Below are 23,872 nucleotides of genomic sequence, written 5' to 3' on the forward strand. Positions count from 1 at the left end.
AAACAAGAAAACTCTCTAGTCAGTGAATTACAAAGTGTGGAAAACAACCGCATTTGAAGGAAAAGAAAGTATTTTTCCATTAGGATAACGCAACATCTCACACTTATAGGTTTTTTTATACCAGTCAACTAAAAGTTTATTGTCTTCGGTTCTTAAGAATTTCTGGTCAAGAAAATGTGCTAGAAATTGATAACCATTCAAATAGCAACCAGCATCAACAACGCAATATTCATTCCACGTGTAAGTTTGAATATTAATCTAGAATTAATTGAAGTGTGCACATCTTCAGGTTGAGATCGGAAAATTTTTAAAAAACCTTCACTAAGCAAATTTACTTCAAAGACTTGAAATATTACTTATTTAATAAAAGTCATCTCCGGGAAAAATTTTCGGACATACTATTTAGAATATTCGTAATGGATCTTCCTTATATTAGGAACATAATGAGGAGTACAAACAAACAACAAATCCTTTCGCTTTTATGTTAAAAGGATATCAAACTTATTTGGGGAGACAACAGACTCGCATCTTAAATTTTTATTTGTGTTCTCTTTATGGGATCGTCGACGAGGCAGTATGTTTCAGATGCAACTATGGATTTGATTGAAAAAAAATTTCATGGATTGAACAAAATAAGATTTACTAGGTTGAGAAGGCGATATGTAGGAATACTGACTCCTTATACGAGTATTACAAACTTATTGTCTTTTAACATACCAGCGAAATTTTACAGACGAAAGGAATCAAACAAATTAGATTTCCAAATCAACTCGAGAATACTGAATCAGATTCAAAGAAAAAAGTCCCTCGAATGAAAATATGATCATGCTAATGTCAAATATTCAAATAAAAAGAAGCAGAATGATCTCGAATTAGGGATATTAAATTGAAAATTATCATCGATCTGTACAAATAATGGTTTTTAAAGCTGAATAATGGATTATCTCCATAATATTTGGAGTTGAATTGGAAAATTTCCATTTCATCGTGCGGTACAAGGATGATCACAATATCATTGATATACTCGAAACATTTCCCACAATTTTTCAACAAGAATAATAATTATGAGTTAGTATTAATCATTAGTGATATCAAATCATATTAGATATGTAGCAAACTTTTACATTTTCTTTCAAACCTATTCCATTTATTCCAAAACATATATATTTCAATAAGTCTGGTTGAAATTGGACTACAAAAAACTACGGTCACCACGTTTTTCCATTATAGAAGATATTGAATTTTCTATTGGCAGTTTAGCTATAAATTTGTTGCAGGTATACTACTAAAAGTACCCTATAAATCACAGCCGCCCGCCCTGGTATGGAAATATCTACCTCAAACTGAACTGATTCAGTGTATATCTCCACTCAACGGTTTTCATTTTGCATGAAATTTAGGTCAGTCTTAGCGTGAACAGTTTATTTATAGAATGTTAAGACAGATATCCAAGACTTGAAGTTTTTACCGTGGCTTTTTGGAAAAATTAAGGATAAACTTTCGCACTGAATAAATAACTGAGATTTTCTTGGTAATTTTATATAAGATTTGTTAATATTATATATAAATATATATAAATCTAGATACAGGGTCATTCATTAAGAATGTCCAATCTCTGAACTGTAGATTCTAGAACTCAAAATATGATGATTCTGCTCAACATGACTTATTCAAATATTGCTAGTTTCCGAGATACGGTTTCCGTTCAAAGTTTAAATTCAAATGTTGATTTTCGCAATAATTTTTTACGTTTTCACAATTTCTCTTTGAAAATTTAACATTGCTAATACAGGGCGCTAGTTACACTTGTTTGTGTTAATTAAATCTAAGTAAACTTTTTTTGGGATAAACTTACAACAAAAATAATAAAAGAATATTAAAAAGCGTTAAATTCTACAGAAAACAGTTACTCTTCTTTGATTCGTGTAACTCAAACGGTTATCGAGTTATTTGCTTCTGAAATGCTCGAAATGCCCACCATTTACTTCAATACACTTTATGGATTCGCTTTCGTAAAGATCTCTTAATATCAAAATCACATTCGTGAGTTCAGCCGTGGTTTAATTTTTCGTTTTCTCTCCAAGTAGACTTGTGGCTATTAAACAGTATGTGAAGAGTTTCATTTTATAAATAATACATTAGTATACTATTTATTAACAATTTAGTAATCAACAAGAGTAAAGTTATACTAGTGGGAGAGAAGAAAGTGAAAAAGCAAATTATAAGTACAGAAACCATGGGAAAATATCTGATTTTACACATGAAAAGAGCCACAGCGTGGCGAAGAAAAGCAACTATCAAATAAAATGAGATAGTTATAAATCCCAACATATACGAAAGATGCAGTTTTTATTAATAAAATAATAAATTATCGAGAAAGTCAAAAATAGTAGAGGAAGAAAAACTCTTCATGAATAATCTCCCTAGTTAGGAAAGTACTTGAGAAAAATAACAAGGCAAGGATAAAAAACTATAAGAGCAAAATAGTAAGGGAGAAGAAATGAGTACAAGAGACGGAATATGCAAAGAAGAGGAATCGAAAAACGATTCGAACGATGAAGATGTCAAGAAAAGTAAAAAATAAGAATGAAGAATTACACTGCAAGATTTCACAAAGTAACTTAGATCTCACAGGATCACTACTCAATAACATATACTGATTCACAAGCGGAAAAAATAACCACGATTTAACACAAAATGATGAATCTTGGAGCAATAAGGGAATAAAATGGCTTAGGGAGAAGTTATTGGACGAAAACAAAAGCAAAAAATACACAAAGTAGCTATTGTATCACCAACAACAATGAAAAGAAGATAAAAACAACTTACAAAAACAAGGGAAGATGAATAGAAACAATTAAAAATAAGATAAGAGAAATACGCAGCAGTGAAAACATAAGACTATGGATTTGTAGAAGTATAAAACTTCTCTCTAGCAATAATCATCAACAGTGGTGTTTAAATATTAGCATTCAAAGCCAAAATTCAAACATTTTTTTTGTCATATTCCTTTACTTGGCTGTATTCAATTAAATTTCCCGCATATTTCTGACAATTAATTTTATTTCTCTTGCATTCACTTTGTCTCTGTTTCTTTTATTGTGATCAACTGAAAATCTATTGCCGTGAAAAATATATTGGATATTTTTCCTCCCATTTTAATATATACGTATAAATAATTCATTGCTACTAATTTTGTTATTGCAACTTCTAATATTGTACCAACACTATTTCAATGGTATTTGACGACAAATTTATATTTAAACTCAATATTTTCACTTTTTTCACGGAAAAATTCAAACACCCACTTTCACGTTCAGGGTAGGCCCATACTCAAAAAAATTTATCACCTCTAAATAAACCTGAACTAATAAACAATCATGTATTGCTGTATTAAACGCTATACTTAATCCTTCTTTGTTATACTTTCCAATTCGTGCTTTAATTAAAAATTTTTTTTTGAGTTTGATCCGTTCTCCACAATTAATAAATTATTTATCCTTCCACTCTAAGACTTTTGTCAGCACGTTTCTTCCAACTATTTTAGGTTCCCGATTTTCACTCAAAATATTATACGTGTATTTCCCATCTACCCTGTTTGGTAACATAGTTTCTTTTTCTCCCATCAAATGAATATGTCCCATTAATTCTGCGAACATATTTCAAACTTTTTTTATTTCTTTTCTGTGTATATTTTCTGGTATGCTTCCTTTTCATTATTTCTACTTTCTAAGTATAAATCATTTTATACAGTGATAATCTTTCACATTTGTCAAAGTTTTGTTATGTGATTCTTCATGTAAAAACATTTTTTTGATAAAACAATTACTTCAGAAAAAAAACTTTTAACATGAATGATTGAATGTCCATTCAATTCATTTTTAGTATTCGTATGGTTATACATTGTTATTACGCGAGTTTTTACAATGGAAAATCGGAAATATACATTGAATAAAAATTCTCATTTTCTAAATTCTCCCTGAGTTGTATGTCTCGATTATTCTATGAAGTAAACACTTGCGAAATGTATTAGAATGTTAAAACAGCTAAACCTCAATTTAGGGAAATTGTTCTTTGGTATTATATATAAGTGACTAATTTGAAAGCCAAATGATATGATTACGATACGTTTATTGATTTTGATTTGTTGTTTTTGATTCAACTCATAGTAGAAAAACTGATGTCCAACAAAAACATACCTACCCATGTTTTCAATAATAACATACTCTCTTAGTTTTAGATTCTGATTCGTGTTTCATACTTTAACCTTCAAATTTTTCTGTTATTTTCAAGTTCCTGTTTAAGTGGTATGTTAATGCTTTTTTCTAAAATCTGTAGTGAATGGAGACTTGAATTACGCAACATTATTCAAACAACCAAAATAACTAAAACAGATAACACACCATAGCTGAAATGCTGAATAATTTCGAATTATACATATTTCCAATAATGAAACTATCTTGACATTTTTTGCTTTTTTTTTTCATTTATATTTTCAGACGAAAACCAACCCCACACATTCAGAATGCTCAAATATTGTTTTCACTTGTTCGTAATATAATTCGAAATTTTACCACAGCGTCATGCTCTAGAACTAGCTTAAATCTTACAAAGAAAATTCTCATTTACTTAAATTCCAATTGCTCTTTGAAAAATATTGTTAGAGCTAATTTTTTATTTGTAACTTTTGTCATACATAAAATGATCGATTTTTTCCCTTAACTACAATTGTCACTAGTTATACGAGGTCTGGCTATTAAATAACGCATAATGGGTGCCCTACACGGGTGGGGTGAAAAACGAGTAGTGTGTTGTGTATCTAGATGTCTTGTCTATGTACGTTTCAAAACAGGTTTCCGTCACTATTATAGTATTTGTGCAGTAGCGGTTTGAGGTGAGAATCCGAATGTAGAATGATTTTTATAATAAAACCCTTCTTCTTAAGCAGTCTCGTTATTTAATAGCCAGACCTCGTATATATGGATAGTATAAGATTTAGTCCATTTAAACTTCTCACTGTAATTTCAAGTTCGATTTTTGTCAAAGAGAAAATTATTAAAGAAAGTATTATGAAGGAAACTTATTTTGATAACTTGAAATAATCGATAACAACCAGTTCGCGTTAAGCATTTTGAAAATGTAATTATTATCAACAACTCAGCTTTTCAGTGTATTGATGAAAAATTCGTTGATTCGTTGATCCGGATTCGATCTTTTAAACTGTTGTTTTCTTGGTTAGTCCAGGTCAAAGTTGATCATATGGTACATCAGGACAGTAATTACGAGAATCGATTCAATAGTGAATAGATTGCATACGCCATTTTAGTGAAATTGATGTGATTATACAAAAAAAAAATACAGTATAACTTATATTATTTCCAAATAAAACACTGACACCACAATTCAACACCATTTTGCGAGAAAATGTGAGAAAGAAAAGAGGAATAAGAATGGAATATTTTTCTCTGATATAACGATTACTCAAGCCAACAACTTGGATAGAATGGAAGTTTTTTATTTATATATTTTCGACCACGATATTTCCACATAAAGCGTTCTAAACTACGAGAAATATTTCATAGAGTGGAAATTCAGCTTTTATCTACTTCCGTTTATGATAGAAAATGATGTATATCACTGTTATAGCCCATTGTTGAATTTATTGATGAATCAACAATTCGTGAACTATTTAAACATTGTGATAAATATTGAGACGAAAGAGTTCATTTAAATAGTCCAGAAAGTTAAATTTTGTTAGAAACTAAATTCCTGTAAACTGATAACGTTTATTGAAATTATTCAAATCAACGATTATTATGTGAGACACATCTTATTTTTATTTGTGAATTATTTCTTCCATCCATCCATGTTTTGATATAGTTTCCCATTTAAAAATATTTGAATTTGAAAACATTGCACAAATGTTACTCAGACAGAAATAAAATCTCTTGTGTTTAAATTAACTCTCACCCCCCGTGCGAACCATTGGGATCCGTCATTTAGTTGAAGGATACAAAAGTGTTCCTTATTTTTAGCATAAATCCTCTCGGATTACCAAATTTTTGTCTTATATTAATGTATAATATAAATAATAAATTTAGCTAATTAAATTCAAGGTTTATTGTATTCAGTGAAATTTATGGTAAACTATCCTGATAGGGACCCACATCATAGATGAATGATTCCGGGTGTCCCTTGGACACTTGAGTACCATTAAGGTATCAATTTACGTACATTATTTTTTGTATCGATTTGACTCTAACGACCATACTATAGATAAATATAACCTCACATACAATAGGATTTTTCAGTATTTAAGAGCGGTCTGTAAACAGATAGAAGTCTTAATATTCAGGCGTTCGTTCGAGTATAGTCGTCGGATTATTGAAACCACGTTCAACTACTTATTTTATTATTTAATGAATATTTAATTTCAAAGTAGTTTTGATGTTTTAATGCAACGAATATGGTCAACTATCATTGATTACCCCGAAGATACATTACAATATGGTCCTTCGAGTGTGAATTTGAAATAAAATCATACATTTTGTTCCTATGATTTCGGATTTTAAGTGAAACCATCCTAAATCTCCAAAGAAGAGCTGTAAGCCATATATTTAAGTGAACATTATTAAATAGAGATATTACATCCCATCCTAACAATATATAATTTGGTGATTATATCATATTATCAAAAGTTTATTTGATGTTAAACGAGTTTTTTATATAATAATCATAAGATTTAGTAAAAATTTCAGTTAATCAATTAGTAAGGGATTCTATGGGAGTGTTAATTGATGCTACAATAGGTCTAGCTGATAGAGTAGATTTACGAATTTTTGGTAAACAGTAGAAATTAGCAGAAATACCGTTATAGTTTATTAATTTCGTTTGGGTTTCTTTGTCAATTTGTTTTTTTTAAAACTTTTTTCATTGATTTGTGACAATTATCAGTTGTTTTTAAAGTTGGATCATTATTGAGTTCTTTGTATGATGTATTATTGTAGATAAATTCTTTGGATAATTCTAAATACTGTTGTTTCTCCATAATGACTGTGACATTGCCTTTGTCAGATGGTATGACTATTGAATCTAGATTTTCTTTTAGAAAGTTTTTGGTTTTATATAAAAAATCTTTAAAAACAGAAGATTATTTCTATTCATGAATGTGCTTAGTTAAAATGTTGGTTGCTTTGGCTATAGCGACATTTCTTTCTTGTTCATTTTGTATGAAAGAGGATATGTAATCAATATTGGCTAACATAGTTTTGATTGAAATATATTTAGTAATTATAGGTTCAATACTGAATTTAGGTTTTAAATATTGAAATTTTCAGAAATTTGGTTATTTATTATGGAGGTCAGTTTTTGGTAAAAGACCGATAAGCTAGGAGTGCTAAATTGACCAAGACATGGCATTTCATTCCGGCTCACTCCCCTCCATATGGCGGTGTCTGGAAAGCCCGAATAAAGAGTATTAAATCTCATTTGAAGCGGGTTTTGGGTTAACAGATCATTAGCTTTTGAGGACTTCATAGTAGATATGCTATGTCATATCTGGATGAGCTTTTCGTCGTAGTATTCTTATCGTCGCCGCTGTGGTCATGGATATTAGACGGTTTGCAATCGGAAAAATGACGCGGGTGACGGTAGACGAAAAGAAAAAAACAATAATGTATTCAAATTTGATATTTATTCATAATTTTGTGTAACAGAGTTTTTAACTGATTGAATAGCGCATCTTCGGGGCAGGTTACTTGGAATAAACTCCAAGTAAATGGTTTCGCTTCAACAACTTTGCGTTTATATTCACTGTATTTGTAATATGAATTTTTGTGGAAAAAGTAAATGTGTCCATCCGTATAGCGAACTGCAGATGTTACATCTTCAGGAATGTCGAGAAAGACGTCATCCAAATGTCCTCTATTAAGGGGTAGCAAATACATTTGTTGTATGGGATTGATTAAATCCGGCTTTCATAAATATTTTTCATATCCCACATACATTCTATAGTTGGGAAATTGTGGAGCCATCGCGAGAAGTCCGGTACCTAAATTTCACAAAGGTTCTTTTTAGTTCCTCTTTTGGTAGGTATATTTTTTCGGGTTGTAAGTGTTAACGTTGATTTTACTGTAGTCGTCAACTTAGTCTTCGACGCTGTGAAAGAATGTATTTTTTCGTATATTCCCATACATAGCTATCATGGCGTTTTTATCGTCTTCATTCTGTTCTACCGTATCTATTTGTGGGATGTTTTGACATAGCTATGTCGCAAGCCGAGAGCATGTCCAATTTCATTAAAAAACTATTTTTTTGGAACCTTGTGATAATCGTCAAAATACCATTTTCGCTTGATATCCAGATGAATTTCAATACATTTTCCATATGGGTTGGGTAAGTTCGAATGGACATCGATCGGTTCTTTGACAGTCGCTTCGAAAATAATGCTTAGCTGGTTTTAAATGCAGATCGGTAGCTTGCGTAAAATACCACAGTTATCCAGTTTTGTTCTATTTTGGATATACAACATAATTATTATCATCCATTATACACCGAGGTCCCTTCATTAAATCAATAGTTTCTTTATTAGGTGTTTCATCAACAGGAAGATTGTACTTTTCTTGGAAATAAATAAGAAAGGACTCCAAGTCAGGTAAAGAATTTTGACTTGAATTCATGTAACTGAACTGTTCAAAAAAAGATGTTGCATATTGCACAGCATCATTTTCGGTGCGTGTAGCAGCAGACATTAGAATAAAAATAAAAATAAATAAATAAAAAAATTAGCCGCTTTTGGTGGGTGTCGAGTGAACCATTACGTTCTTAAACCTCTGTTTCCGTTAAGGTTACTACCACCGAAGTTACATGGGCAGGCGATTTGGTTAATGAACAACTAACCTTGTATTCCATGGGATGCTGGTTATACCAACTTGCACCACTTCAAGTATATAATGACACACTGGACTGAAAACATTGATTAGATTGATTAGAAAAAGTAACTATATTCAACAATTCAGTTATCGAATTAGAAGAGCATCTTAACCTGAAAATGTTAGATCGGAAATTTTTTTTATCATACAAAAACGTGTGCACTGTCAAATATATTTTTTGTATATGAAAATTTCATTGTGCAGCAATAAATATTTAGTTTTACATATACTTGCATTTATTCATCTCTATAGTTAAACAATATCGTAATTATCAAGCATATTTTATTATTAAATATATATTTTATTTTTAAATTCATTGTACAAATTATTATTGGTATTATTATAATTGGTATTGCAATAAGTATCCTCGAATATGACTCGACATAGGCGGACAGCTTTGATGGTAACTAGATACTTTCAAATATGTTTCACACCCATTCATAGACATCCCATAAATTGCTACAAATGGTTTATTTTTTTACTTATGAAATAAAGCACGTCACGTTTAAAATTTGTTGAAAACAACTTTCAATCCACTCTATTTTTTAATTGTAGAAGTCATCTGATACTGAATGCTTCAACGTCTTATAGTAAACCTGATGAAATTGAATAATTTTTCGGACACAAAAAATTATGTAAAAACAATAAAATATGAAAAGTGTGTGCCGTTTAGTGCAGGCTACTTCGTCAAATGTTCATATGATGATAACTTGTCGGACTTGAATAGCTATAGAGGAAGAAATAGTATGGATTTGTCTGCTGATGAAATTGCTAGAATTTGCTAAAATTATCCATTCTCAAATTAAAACGAATGTATCAATAACTGAGAAGTCTTCTTCTTCTTCTTCCATATGTGGCAAAACACACTGTCATATTTGTGAAGAAGACTTTCCAGTTACATATGTAATTGTTGGAGATCAAAATCATTTCAACGGTAATTTTAGAGGATTTGCGCACCAAGCGTGCAATTTAAATTTCAAAAAATTATTTTTTGTCCTCGTAATGTTTCACAATTTGAATGGAGAGGGTAGTCATTTTATGATTGTTAATTTATGTAAAAAAGGGCGCTTGAGCTTACTTCCCAATAATAATATAGATATATTTGACAGGGATTTAATACTGGCGAATATATATCGAGTCGGTTTTATTCGAAACAAAAACTAAGAAATCATGTGTATGCACTGTCTGCATGCATACATCTTAGTAAATCACACATTCGTAGGTTCAGACGATAGGGAATCTGATATTCTCATAATTGTAAGAGTTACTACAATGCATGTATGACTTGAAAATTCTTCTCTTTGTCTAAATATTGTAGAGTTCCATTTTTGCATTAATTTTTAATATCAAAAATATTGACGCAACTTTGGATATTCGCTTTAGCCAGTGTATTATCTAATACACTAAGTTATCAAATGTGAAAAAACTGTTGAATATACAATTCAAATATAAACGTTTAAAATATTTCGTATTTTTTTTCTTTGCCAAAGATTATACAAGAAAACACATGAAAAATAATGATTTTTTTAAATCTTTTTTCTAACTCATTACAACTCTTGTCTTGTAAATGATTTCCTTTAGAGCCGCATTTAAAGAATCTACACTATAGAACAGAAGAAGAAAGAAAATATTTGCAATGGAATTAGACAATCATTAGCATTTATACAAAAATCTGAAACACTATAACAATATTCACGATAATTCAAATCTCCCAAAAGAGATATTCATTGAGATATAAATCATTGTTGAATTTCAAAATTTGATGAACTTCTCACTTTCATCGTGTTTGTTTATAAAAATAACTTCAGCGCATTGGAGAATGTCTTGTTTAATGGTACAGTATTCACCAAATAGATATATATATAGATATATATAGATATATATATATATATATATATATATATATATATATATATATATATATATATATATATATATATATATCAACGGTATTGTCTATATTTGAATTGTACCCTTCAAGATGTATATTGTGGACATCAGCATGTCTAATCAGTAGGTCAAAAATTCATCCTCTTCATTTGGCTCGATACTGCTATATCCGCTATCTGACGACATGTTGATAACAACTAAGAAGGAACGTGAAACTGACTGAGAATATTGAATCAAAATAACTTCAATTTATAAGACCTATCTAAGGGAAATAATATTCTTATCGTATATTTGCGGGTTTTTTGTTGATGGTATACTTCTAATTTTTAACCGCAGATGTGACCAGAATTTTCACTAATAAAGAATATCTACGCTTTTTTTTTGCCTGGTCGATAACAAAACCGCAGTTTACACTATATCCACGTTTTCTATCCAACTATAATGCTTTTTGGTCACACCCAATCCATTTGACATACATCTTTTGACCTTTCCTTCTAAATACTTTTGCAACCAATTAAATATCGGGGTTTCATGTTTTTTGCAGCTATTCTTCATAAAAGCCACCGCTGATTGGTGTGCCTTGCATATGCTAACCTTTTAATAATTGTAGGACGCCGTGGATAATTCTTACGTACAGGTTTGTGGAGATCGTTTATGAACTGTTTCTTCTTCTTCTCTTTGGAAGACATAATGATACTTGTGTATATCACATAGCACCACCACTATTTATCTTTATCTCCAATTGATTAAGATGGTCTTGTATATTCAAATCCGCAATATTGCCAACAATACCTCTAACGCTCTTTTTCAAATCAGCCATTTCATTAATTTGTTTGGCAATTCCTTTTTTCAATTTGATTACACTTTCTACAATCATATTCGTAAATTACATTTTTATTCAACCGTCATTCATTGTTGACAATCTGTACGAACACCATTCACATCTTGGTCTAATTGTTTACGTAAATCCTCATCAGCATTTCTAAATTCTTTTTCAACAAAATTTTTGGCTATGATAGTGACGTCATCAACGTATTTCTAGTAGCCATATGGCGATCTGCTATAGGAGGGTTTCTTGAAATAAATTCTCCAATTTCGTTAATTTTATTTACTACATCATCCCCATATTTTTTAGTCGGCATATTTTTCGATATGTCACTTATTTTATTTTGCAATGCTTTTGTATGTGCTGGTAATAAGGGGATTTTTGTTTTATGTATCATTATGATGTTGTTCAAATTGCAATTGAGGTTCTTTACGCAGCTCGTGTTCAATTCCGTATCAAGATATTTTTTCGTAACCATATCACTATCACTTTTTGAAAGATGGTGTCCGAATTTATCTACAGACATGATAAGAGTGAACAAATTCAATACATAATTATATATTATATCTGCTTCTTTTAACTCGTTTATAATAGCAACTATCTCGTTGCCGTGAGATGTATTGCCAACTTCTTTAGAAGCAATCAATAACCTCAATCTACCTACCATTTCATTTGGTTCGTCCCAATAAATGTATACCATAGGTTTTCCATTGTAGACTAGGATATCATCATCTAGACTTTTTCCTTCCCCATTATCAGATCAAAAAAGAGGACAAATAATATATTATTCCTGAACCGTTGTGAGGCTTTTAGGTTGCCTGCAGAACTTCGGTGAACACCTGTTGCATGGAGAATACGTTTCTAAATATTCATTGGCGTAGTTTGGATCATCGTAAAAAATAAGGTAATATACACCTGGAAGTTCCTTTTGTCCAATACCATTGTCCATCATCACCTAGTATTTTAATACTTGCAGTTTTTTTATCGTAATCCATTCGTCTACTACCCAACATCCACCAATCCTGCTCAGGGTCATATCTCGGGCCCTATATTTTATCAATTTTATGGTTATTATTATGGTTATCATGCTCTGATTCACCCAATTTTATTTGAGAATTGCTCTAGTTAGCTCATTACTTTGTTTTTACGGAAATCTATAGCGACTACATTGTCAGACAATTTGTTGTTAAATGAAAAATTTGATAGCTGTTTTAAAGCTTTATAAATTTGTCGAAGCCTTTGCGACATCTGCCGTTACTGAGAGGGAAATCTTTCACAATACTACCGCAGCATAAGTTTCTGACCAATATACTGAACATATTCCTCAAAATTCGAGTCAGGAGACTGTTTATCGAATATATGTTTTAAATTATTTCGTCCTGCTTAAATAACACAATCATATTACAATTGTTTCGAATCAGTTGCTTAGGTATCTTGGAATATGTTTGACAGAGATAGGCAGCATCGATATCTTTATGTCGGCACATGGAGTAACACTCTGGAATTTTCTGTTGTCCATCGCACGCAACGTCATCAAATAGAAAAAACGGAGTTTGGCTTAGCCTTGTCGGGGCTAATAATTTCCTCGTTGTCTTTGAATGGGAAATATCCAACTCCTTTCATTTGCGCTATAACGTCTTGCAATAACTGATATTTCATTTGGAATAACTTTGAATAAACGTAGACATTTTTGAATTTAGCACCATTCGGATCGAACAAAAGTGACAGCATAACATTCGTTTTACCACAACCACTTGGACCACATATAATGGAATGGGTTGTCGTCGTCGTCGTCGCTCAAAGAAATACGGAATGGGATCAAAGAAACGTTGTTCCTCCATTAGGGATGTTGTTTTGAAAACGAAGGAGTCCATGAAGAGAGGATAATTTCTAAAAGATACTGCTATGATTGCTTTACAAGCTGCTAAAGCACTAATTGAAAAATTTGGAGGATCCAAGAAAGTTGATGTTCCTCGAGTAATACCTGTAGCAAAGTCTGGAGATTTCTTAACCCTCAAACCCCTGTTTGCGGGACTGACGGCTATTCGAGCGTTGTCAGGAGAAGCTGCTGGGATAGCGAAGACTGTAATTGATGCCGCTCAAAAAAAGTTGGAGGACGATGTACGTCATGATAAAGCAATGGAGAGTGTTGGTGAAGGATTGTAATAGAAAAAGTTATCCAAAGGTGGATTTGGATTATATTTGAAAAATCAAAAAAACTACCAATGAAGCTACCCAATCGACCACTGTACGATACTTAAAGTATGATACTTTTGAGGAGTTTTTATGTGGGACATTGTACCTAATACGGTCCTCGAAAACAAGAATGCACAGTGGTTGATTTAGATACCTCTAAAAATAGCGGAACGTATTGTGTAGCATACAGTAATATTGATAATAACGTAGAGTATTTTGATTCATTCGGTAACTTGAAGCCACCGGAAGAACGTGTTAAATATTTTGGATGAACCATTCGAATGTCCTACAATAACAGACAATATTAAACCTACAATCAGATTATTATTATTATTATTATTATTATTATTATTATTATTATTATTAATTATCATTATTATTATTATTATTATTATTATTATTATTATTAATTATTTATACCGACACGCTCCTAAAGTTGTATCAGTCATCATGTCACAGCTGCTGCGAGTTAACAGTATCAACCATATATTTACTTTTCAACCTTCTACTCCGAAGACAGATCATGAAATTAATATTCAACTAACTTTCGTAGTGTAAAGAAGTACCATTGAATTGTTGAAGGCGCTAAGGAGCCCCGGTTATAATGATTGAATTGTTATCAAGCAAAATATTGAAAGTATCAAATATATGACAAAATGTTTGGAACAAAAACTGGAGTGATAACGTAAATTGAAAGTGTAAACAAGTCTTTTGGATTACCAGCCAAACACGTATGTACAAACTTTTTTTCCTACAATGGAACGCCAATGGCTTAGAACAGCATAAAGAAGGCAAACTGTTTTTAACATAAAACCAAATAGATATACCACTTGTTAGCGAGACACATTTCACAAAAAAATATATTTTCAAATACCAAACTATCTTTTATATCACACACACCAACCCGACAACACAACACATGAAGGAGCAGCCACATAGATAAAACATACAATCAAACATTACGAACTTCTAAACTACCAACAAAATCACCTCCAAGCTACCTCAATAATAGTAACAACCTTGCATATGAACTTACAATATCCGCAATCTATTGCCCACCTCGACACAACATAAAACAAAATGATCTCGAAGATTTCTTCAGCACCTTGGGAGACAAATTCATAGCAGGAGATGATTACAACTACAAACACACCTTTTGGACTTCTATGTTACAAACGGAATAAACTAAACTCACAGAGACATCCTGCCCAGTTATGACTTGAATTCTGACCATTCGCCTATTATTGGAGCATCAGTCATAATTAGAACACCAGCACAAAGATTACACAACTTTAAAACAGACTTAGAAACATACCGTAACAAAATCAATGAAACGGTAGATTTAAAGATAAAGCTTAAGGAACCAGGAGATATCGGGCAACAGATCTATTTAACTCACAACCTCAGCAAGCAGCCCAAACTGCTACACCAAAAATGAAACAGAAAAAAGGAAACAAGATGTCTCACTTGAAATAGAGAGACTAATAGCAGAAAAGAGACAGGCTTGAGCAAGATGGCAAAGGAGCCACATTCCTGCAAACAAAAACAGCTTAGTCATGAAACTTGAATAAATAAGACATGCACAATTTGAGGAATATGTATCTAAATTAACAAGAACGGATAATTCTATTTGAAAGCCAATAAAAAATTTAAAAAAATCCAAGATAACATCCCCTCCTATACAAATAAAAGAACTTGAGTAGTAGGCTAGAAGCGACAACGAAAAAGCAAATTCGCAAATCATATCATTACAGTCTTCAGCCACCAAGTCACGAAACAGACCTAGAAGAAGAGCAAAACTTAGCAACCGCAATAAACAAAAGAAGCCCCATAAAAGCATTAACTTAAAAAGGAGTACACAATGAAATAAAATTGCTAATAACCGCCAAAATGATGAAAGAGTTGCCACAAAAATATTAATGTGACTGTGAAGAATCAAAAATTCAACTACTTAAAGATTTATGAAACACGATCATAATCGGAACCCACATCAAAGATGATTGATTCCGGGTGTCCCTTGGATACTTGAGTACCGTTAAGATATCAAATTTCGTACTTTATTGTGTATCTAGGTAACTCTAACGAAGAAATTGTTGTGTAAGAAGCCCCATCACAGTCAATTTATCTCAACCTTTCACTAAGAGTCTTTATCGTTGTTCACGATATATGTAGGGCTTTATCATTTATACTTGTGGCTTTGTGCATAAATTCCAAATTTGTGAAAATGATTGATTAGAAAATATTACAATTTCAATAGATGTCTGAATTTAATTCGATCGATACTTTTGTGAATCTGTTATCCTTTTTGCAATTCGAATATTGATTATATTTAGAAGATACTTTGTACTATATAATAAAGTTGTTTACCCTGATGATATGGCTTCTATACAAAAATAAGAATTCCCATTTGTTGAGTGGACTAACCATTATTTTAATCATTTTTTTTTTCGTTTTATTAATTTGGTTTTAGCACTTAGAAAAAAGAATATCATAGCGCTTGGATCAAATCATTATTTGCCCTCAACTATGGATAACGCAAACCAAAAAGTAAAAGTATAGTTCTTACTCACATTATTATGAAGATCCCTCTCGTATATTCTTTAATGTCGTCCAACAAATTAACAGTACATAATCCAACACCTTGTACTGCTTCTAATTTTGGGTACACTTGCTGCAACAAATAAAGATACTTTATCCAGAATATATTTAAATGAAAATATATAAAAAGCTTGAGAATAACCTTATTGTTATAAATAAGAGGAACTTAAAAAGTGCTTATAAAAGCAAGTATGAAGACTTCCGTTCAATTATTTGAATAATACATTGTAGTTATGTGCATGAAAACCATGATTCCATCGAACATGTGGCTTCTAGAATCAAATTTTGTATGACAGTCAAATAAACATTAAAAAAATATAACAAATTTATAGTCAAATACTTTCGAGGGATATTTCTGGAGCCCGAAGATTAAGCGTTGTACTCTTGCTGATGAAGACATCTAGTATATATTCCAAATTTATCCAGCTTATGGAATATGATGGCTAATTTTTTTTATTTATAAGGAACAGTGGAACAGATTATGATGGAATAACTATTTTCTATAATAAAGTCTAGCACCGTGGATCAGTTGCGATTTTTTTCATACAATTATATTGTATATAGTGACGGTGACTTTGTTTAAGTTTGTATAGTTGTACAGGTCTGCCAATAATGCAACTTTTACATCTTACTAACTACCAGAAAATTTAAATTGGAGAATATCATCACATGTATACATTATAGTTCTTTGCAAATCCAGCAGTAAATGTATCGAAAAAAGTAATGAAACTCCTTGGGTTCGCAATAACTTAGCTAATGTTTTACAGTAAATAATATCGATTACTAGCAGAACAAGATATTTTGTAGAAATATGGATTATTGCACTACATTGAAATTATACCAATGATTTGATATAGAGACAAGAAGAACATAAACAGAAGTTGGGTATGTATTCAGAAAAATATATCTTGACCTCACCATATTGCGAAATATTGAATAAAATCAAAATACAATTGAGGGAAAATCTAATAAACAAGTACTCATCGATTAATTGCCCTAAAGCTCAAATGCTTAATTAGAAACTAATATCTGTCGCAAACAGATGGAGAGCAGCCTCTATTAGGGATAGATGAAGTAGTTTAAAAATGAGCTATCGTCAAAAAATGAATTTTACAAGAGCGAATATACTTATTTAGTAAGCAACTGCAAACACTAAGGAATTTCGTCAGCTTCATATATCCACTTTAAAGTTAGCTTTATAGTAACAAAAATCTTATTATTTCAACAGTACAAAACAAACTTGAGTATTTTCAATCAAGTCTCAAAACCCTTCGCTTAACAGCAAAACAAGTTTCAGTAAACAGTACGGACTAAGATCAATCAGATCAACATCAGCAATTATTTCACTAACCTACCTAAGAACTTCTATTTGTTTATTACCAAGTAATAAAAACAAATTTCCCAACAAAACAACAGGTAATAGTAATTAGCACATTAAATTGAGTAAAACTAGGAGAATACCTGATAACCATGGACACTGTTATCAATCTCAACAAAATCATATTTTCGTCAAGAATAACCATTAATAGAATATGCGTATACCTATCGACCAAACTCTTATTTTTATCGCCAAAATCATATTGTAAAGTCTATTAAGATCGCACAAGAGATGAAGTGGGTAGCATCACGGCCGGACGCCACGTGTCGATATATCTCCACAGTGTCTAAATAAACTCGTCATTAGTTGATTATTTGTTTTGCTGTGTATTTATTTCAAACCCCTTTACACAATAGTGTCATTGAGAATTCAACTTCAAATTATTTACGTTTAGAGTTGGTAGAATCAGTATATTTGATTTTACAAAATCCATAAATCCTTGATTTTCAAGAATGAAATTCTCAATAGAACTATCTGAAATCATTCACTATCTACAAATTAATTTTATTCCAATTACATTTCAACTTAATCTTAAATGTTTGTCTTATGTAGTTATGTTCGAACGTCGGAGGAAGTTTGTTGGAGTAAGCTCTTGAAAACTTATGATTTGTTATGTTGAAAGTACTTGACGAATTGATTTGTTGTTCCAATTTACAGAGATTAGAGAACCTTAAATGATGCAAATAAGGATAATGATAATCATTTATAGAAAACTTTTTAGAATACCTTCATCATTATCAAAAACAAATACAGAACATTCTACAACTGCAGTGATTATCCTCATAATATTAATTTGCTCACTCGATTCTCCAATATAAACTAAAGGTGACTACTGATCAAGATTTCTAACATACTTACTATTTTCATTTTATCCAGTTCCTACTCACATCACACGAGAACTGGTGTGAGTTGACTTCTCTAATATATGAATTCTAGTGTCTTCTTTCTGAATATGTAGGAGGACCTCGATCTGTACTAGCATGTTTCTAATATGAATTCAATAATACCACAATTTGTATACATAACAAACATATGTCATTCCACAATTTTTATTACCACTGAATATTTTTTTATTAAATATTTTCCATACTCTTTGTACTACCCCTGTAAACTTATACATACTTGTATGTGCAACATTAGTATAAAAAAACAATTTTTATTCTGAATTTTCTTCCAGATCATTCCATACCTTTTACATAAACGAATGTAAACGAAGCAATTTATTATGAGATGCTGAATTTATTCCATTCTCAAGTTTGAGCATGGCTTGCGGTTTTGAATGAATACATCTAGTCAATGTTTTTAAATAGGATATCTGCATTACTAATTCCACAAATTCAATTTTCCATATTATTTAAATGGATACATGTATCTCACCGATAATTTAATATTACATCAGCAGCGATTTTCTCCATTTACATCAACAGTTTAATGTACATCAATCACGTGCTACTTGAATATAACAAAAAATAAATGAATTCAAGCGCCAGTGCCGGAGAGATATGAATTATTATTATGTTTCTCACATAATTATTATTGAAACTATCGGTTGTGTTTTCTATAACATATAGTTCAGTGAAAATAGACATTTGACTTAAGCAAAATTTGCATAGAACTGAAAATTGACAGACACATTAAATACATCATTATAAATGACACGTCAAAAGTCCCCTTCGATCCTACTTCTGCAAAATATTTTATTCAAGGTATAAGTACAAAATGAAGGTTTTTTCCATTTTTCTCGAAAACAGTAAGTATTATCGTGAAAGCAAGTCAGACAAAAGTTGTAGATCATACAATTCTCTACAAAAATGGTTCAGTCACTTTTCTCTTACGACTCACCATTAATGAGATATCGCGGTTTTAATCAATAGAAAATTCATGAAATATGTGATTATCTAGAAATTGAGCATGAGAAAGTCTTGAAAAGTTCTTGAAGCTTTGTCAGCTATTCACATGCAATTAACTACACATAACGTGGCTGATGAAAAACGACATAAAGACGATTTCAATTTGATGTAGGAAAAATGCGCAGATGAGCAAGATAATTAGAAAGAAAAAATCCAATTTCAGATCGTGAGCTTGAAAGCTCTAGTTTTAGTGTCGTATTTCATAATTCAACTCAAACTCCAATTCTGCAAATGGAAATAACTGAAAAAGAACTACAAACTTTTGGTGTTAACATTTAAAAATAATTTTCTTTCATTCTCTATGTTCCAGAAATGTACATTTAATATATGAATTGTATGGTTTTTCTATATATAATGGAGAAAAAGTATTCTAATTTATGACATACATTGATGTTGTATTTGGATTTGGATTCAATAATTATTATAAATTATTATAAACCTAATTTTGAAACAGAAGAGACCTTAAATAGAGAACATTCAGATGCCTTAAAGTATCAAAAGGTCTAAGAAATCATAAATTAAAGAAGTATATATATATATATATATATATATATATATATATATATATATATATATATATATATATATATGTGGTTTCTTATTCTTCTCATTGGGAACGTGGCAACGAAACACCAAAGTGGGCTAACTCTAATATATCAGTTTACCTATTCCATTCATACTCATCAAGTCTACTTCGATCTTTTTTATTCATTAATATTATATATTCATTATATAGTTTATTGATGATGTCGATAATTACATATCTATTGTGGTTTCTAAATAAAATATTCTAGAACTCCCAATTTAAATACTTTTAGGTATATAATCGGTCAGTGAAATAGAGAACTCGATATATAATCTAGTTTCCAAACAGAATTTTCCGGAACTTTTTGACAAATGTTCAAAAAAGTTTTTTAAACATTTCTCGGTATAGGTTTGAGGATAAGAATGTACACGTTAATTTAACTCAATCACAGTGTAATTATCAAACTAATTACAACACTAATAATTTGATTACTTCACTTCATATATCACTATATACTGCCCGGTTTGTCATGTATCGTTCGCTGCATATCTGTAATATTAAACTAACGCTACTGTCTACTACTACTCTCCTTCTTCACATATGCTTTCGCAATGCGTCTAGTTACAGATCACTCCTTTTTCCTCAAACATCTAGAAGTGGCCACCTATAACGTGTTTGATAGTTTTCACAACATTAACTTATGGCCGGCGCCGTTATATAGCGTGAGCCTGTGTATCTGCCACAGTATAGTTTCCACTACATTAAGTTATGCTCGGGGCTGTGAAATGGCGTGCGGATGTGTATCTGTCATAATATTACTGATTAAGAGCCATTATCTCTTTGGACTAGTTTAATAGACTGAACTATGAACTATATATTGAGATTTATATATACATATTCTACAAAATTCCATTTACACTGCATTTTACAAATTCTCCTACGAGCCGGGCGAACAACAAAAGTTTACTGAATTGTTTCACGTGTTTCTCCCACTGGAAATCTAGCCCATGTTGTCAAAAAGAGTCAATAATAAATGAAACTGAGAATGAATGGCGACGAGAATAGCTTCTATAAAGAAAATTGTCAAAATGAAACGCCTCTATATAAAAATTATGGAAACTGGTTTCACGAAATAGGATAAACCAGCAGATGGGTCAATTTTCTCTTCTAAAAAACCTTTTATATATACTTTAAAAAAATGTCTTACGTCAATCAATCTCTGTGTCTTCACTAGCATAACGTCTTTGCCTGAACAAATTATAATATTCCCTAGTTATGACAACAAACACTCTTGATATGGACAGATGGGATTTTGTCGTGAATATGAATCTTTTCGCATCAATAATAGTGTATCTTTTGAAAAAGAATAGAATTTTCAGATATTGAGAAAAAAATGAATTTTCTTTTTTTCCATTTCACACTGTTAATGAGATCAATCCACTCAATGTGTCTCAATGCAAGACTCACGCTTCAAAGCATAATGGGCGATCAAAAATATCTTTGATGGTATATTTGTGAGGAGGAGGAGGAGCAGAAAATGATTACATTTTCTATCGACAATATAGTTATTGATTTAGACGATCATAACCAATTTTATGAATGGAGAATCATTATCTTCAGATTTAATTTTAGTTAGCTACATATCCGGTAAGATTTGTACTTAGTTGAGGAAGTAAGTAATTTAAAAGAAATTTGGCCATCGTATATCTCTTTTTAAGATGCAAAAACAATTTATGACAACATAAATCAAAATGTGTGATATCGGAAATTGAATTACCAAAACTAACATCACAGAGAAACAGTTCACAATCAGTTTATTCCAAAGGAAGACCTAGCTAGATGTTAATTTTACAGTAATTTATCAGTACATTGTTTTCAATTAAAGGAAGCAGTAATGTGTGAAACAATATAATGTAACAACACTTGTATTCTCGTGTCAGTTCACTGAAAAATTATATATTGTACAAATACGGAAGTAATGCTTGGAAAAACTTGAAGCATATATGAAAATCATATTCCAATTATAATTATTGACATTATGAGAACAATTTGAAAATCTTGCAGACCAGTATATACTTTTGCTGTATTTTAAAAGAAAACGGATAGAAAAGTTATCACTTAATAGTCGACTAATATGTAGACAAAATATGTTATGCAGTACAACAATAGGCACAACTAATTTTATATATTATAACTGTTTTAAACTTCATATATCTACCTAAACGTAGAGAATGAAGTTAATAATAATCTTAGCGTACCCTTAAAACTGTCTATGTGAAATAACTCTTCATAACAAAGCGAGATAACTCTCCAATTCATTTCAGGGGCACACAATTGAAGATTTCTGACCACTTTTATCTCGTAAACTGTATGTTAAACTGTGGCAAGTCGAAAATGAGGAACAATTACGGTGTAGAATAAAATAATTAGACATATTTCATTTCATTATTCTTTCATCTCTCCTAGAGATGAAACGCTAGAGTTAAATGAGATCCAGAGGTGTATCATGTGCATATAACAGAAAACTTTATAACACCGTGGTGCTATCCTCCGAAAACTAAATATAACAGTGTTTAGATTGTTTGCATCTTTGCCAATATTACTCCCCATCTATATACCTATGGCAAGTAACAAATTGCTCCGGTTCACAATGTAGATTAGGTTCCATATCCCATCATAACTAGTTAACATCCTAGATTCTCGGATGAAAGGGAAGGGATGGTAAAGGAAGCTAATTTTCTGGTTAGGTTGACAATTGACACGTTCAGGACTGGCTTAAGATATCGTAGTTGAAACTGGTTGATTGTAACAGAACTGGTTCCCAAAATTACTCAACGTAGATATAGTTGCGACAACACAATAAATGAAATTCTGTATCGAGAAGACATTAAAATTGCTGACATTTAGGCTAGCAGGGTCTCACTTGACCCATAAAAAATTATGACTAATACAATTTATCCACATACGCAAAAGTAGATATCATGTTGCAAAAACTTTATCGATATAAACTAGCAGCAGTATATTCACAGGAAGCTTGGTGTATATCGCATGGTCTCCGAAGCAGCTGTATGGATACAACGAATACTTTATCTATCGATCTTCTAGCATTTGATAAGTAAAACTTCTACAACCTCAAAACAAAAAGTAACAACCAGAATAAACCGGTAAAAGTGGAGACAAAAGCACAGAGTAAATGAGAAATCATATTAAGAATTTCTACAGGTAATACTAACGCGACTTTGGTCTTCCTCACACTTTCGTAAAGTGAAGGGGAAGTGTAGGTTCTTATATTTATGACCATAATCTTTCAAATGCGGTTACGAAAAATCGCTGTTTTAGAATAGATTATGCTGTTGTAGCAGAGTTCTTACTTTTCTGTTGTGGAGAGTGGCGTAATATTCAGTTAGTTATTAAAATGTATGGGCACAGAATCTACGATGATTTTAGGTAGGTATTGTCCGAAGCAGCCGATTACCACTTGTATTGTTTGAGGTAGTATCACAACTTTGCGTTATGTTGATGATTTCTTTGTACTCAGCTTCAGTGACATACGTTCTTTTTTAGCTAGACATACAACGTCCACATATTATGAGTCGTGCTAGGGTGTTGATGTCATTT

At 31.3% G+C, this 23,872-nt stretch overlaps 1 protein-coding gene across 1 annotated transcript in view; it reads right to left on the reverse strand.

The window, feature by feature from the left end:
• Positions 1–23,872, reverse strand: part of LOC130452438 (prolactin-releasing peptide receptor) — a 317,870-nt gene that overhangs the window by 87,874 nt on the left and 206,124 nt on the right. Inside the window, exon 3 of the mRNA XM_056791721.1 lies at positions 16,413–16,513. Coding sequence (XP_056647699.1) covers positions 16,413–16,513 — 101 coding nt within the window. The remainder of the gene's footprint in view (positions 1–16,412; positions 16,514–23,872) is intronic.

Source organism: Diorhabda sublineata, chromosome 1, assembly GCF_026230105.1.
Source record: "Diorhabda sublineata isolate icDioSubl1.1 chromosome 1, icDioSubl1.1, whole genome shotgun sequence".
Classification (NCBI taxonomy): Eukaryota; Metazoa; Arthropoda; class Insecta; order Coleoptera; family Chrysomelidae; genus Diorhabda; species Diorhabda sublineata.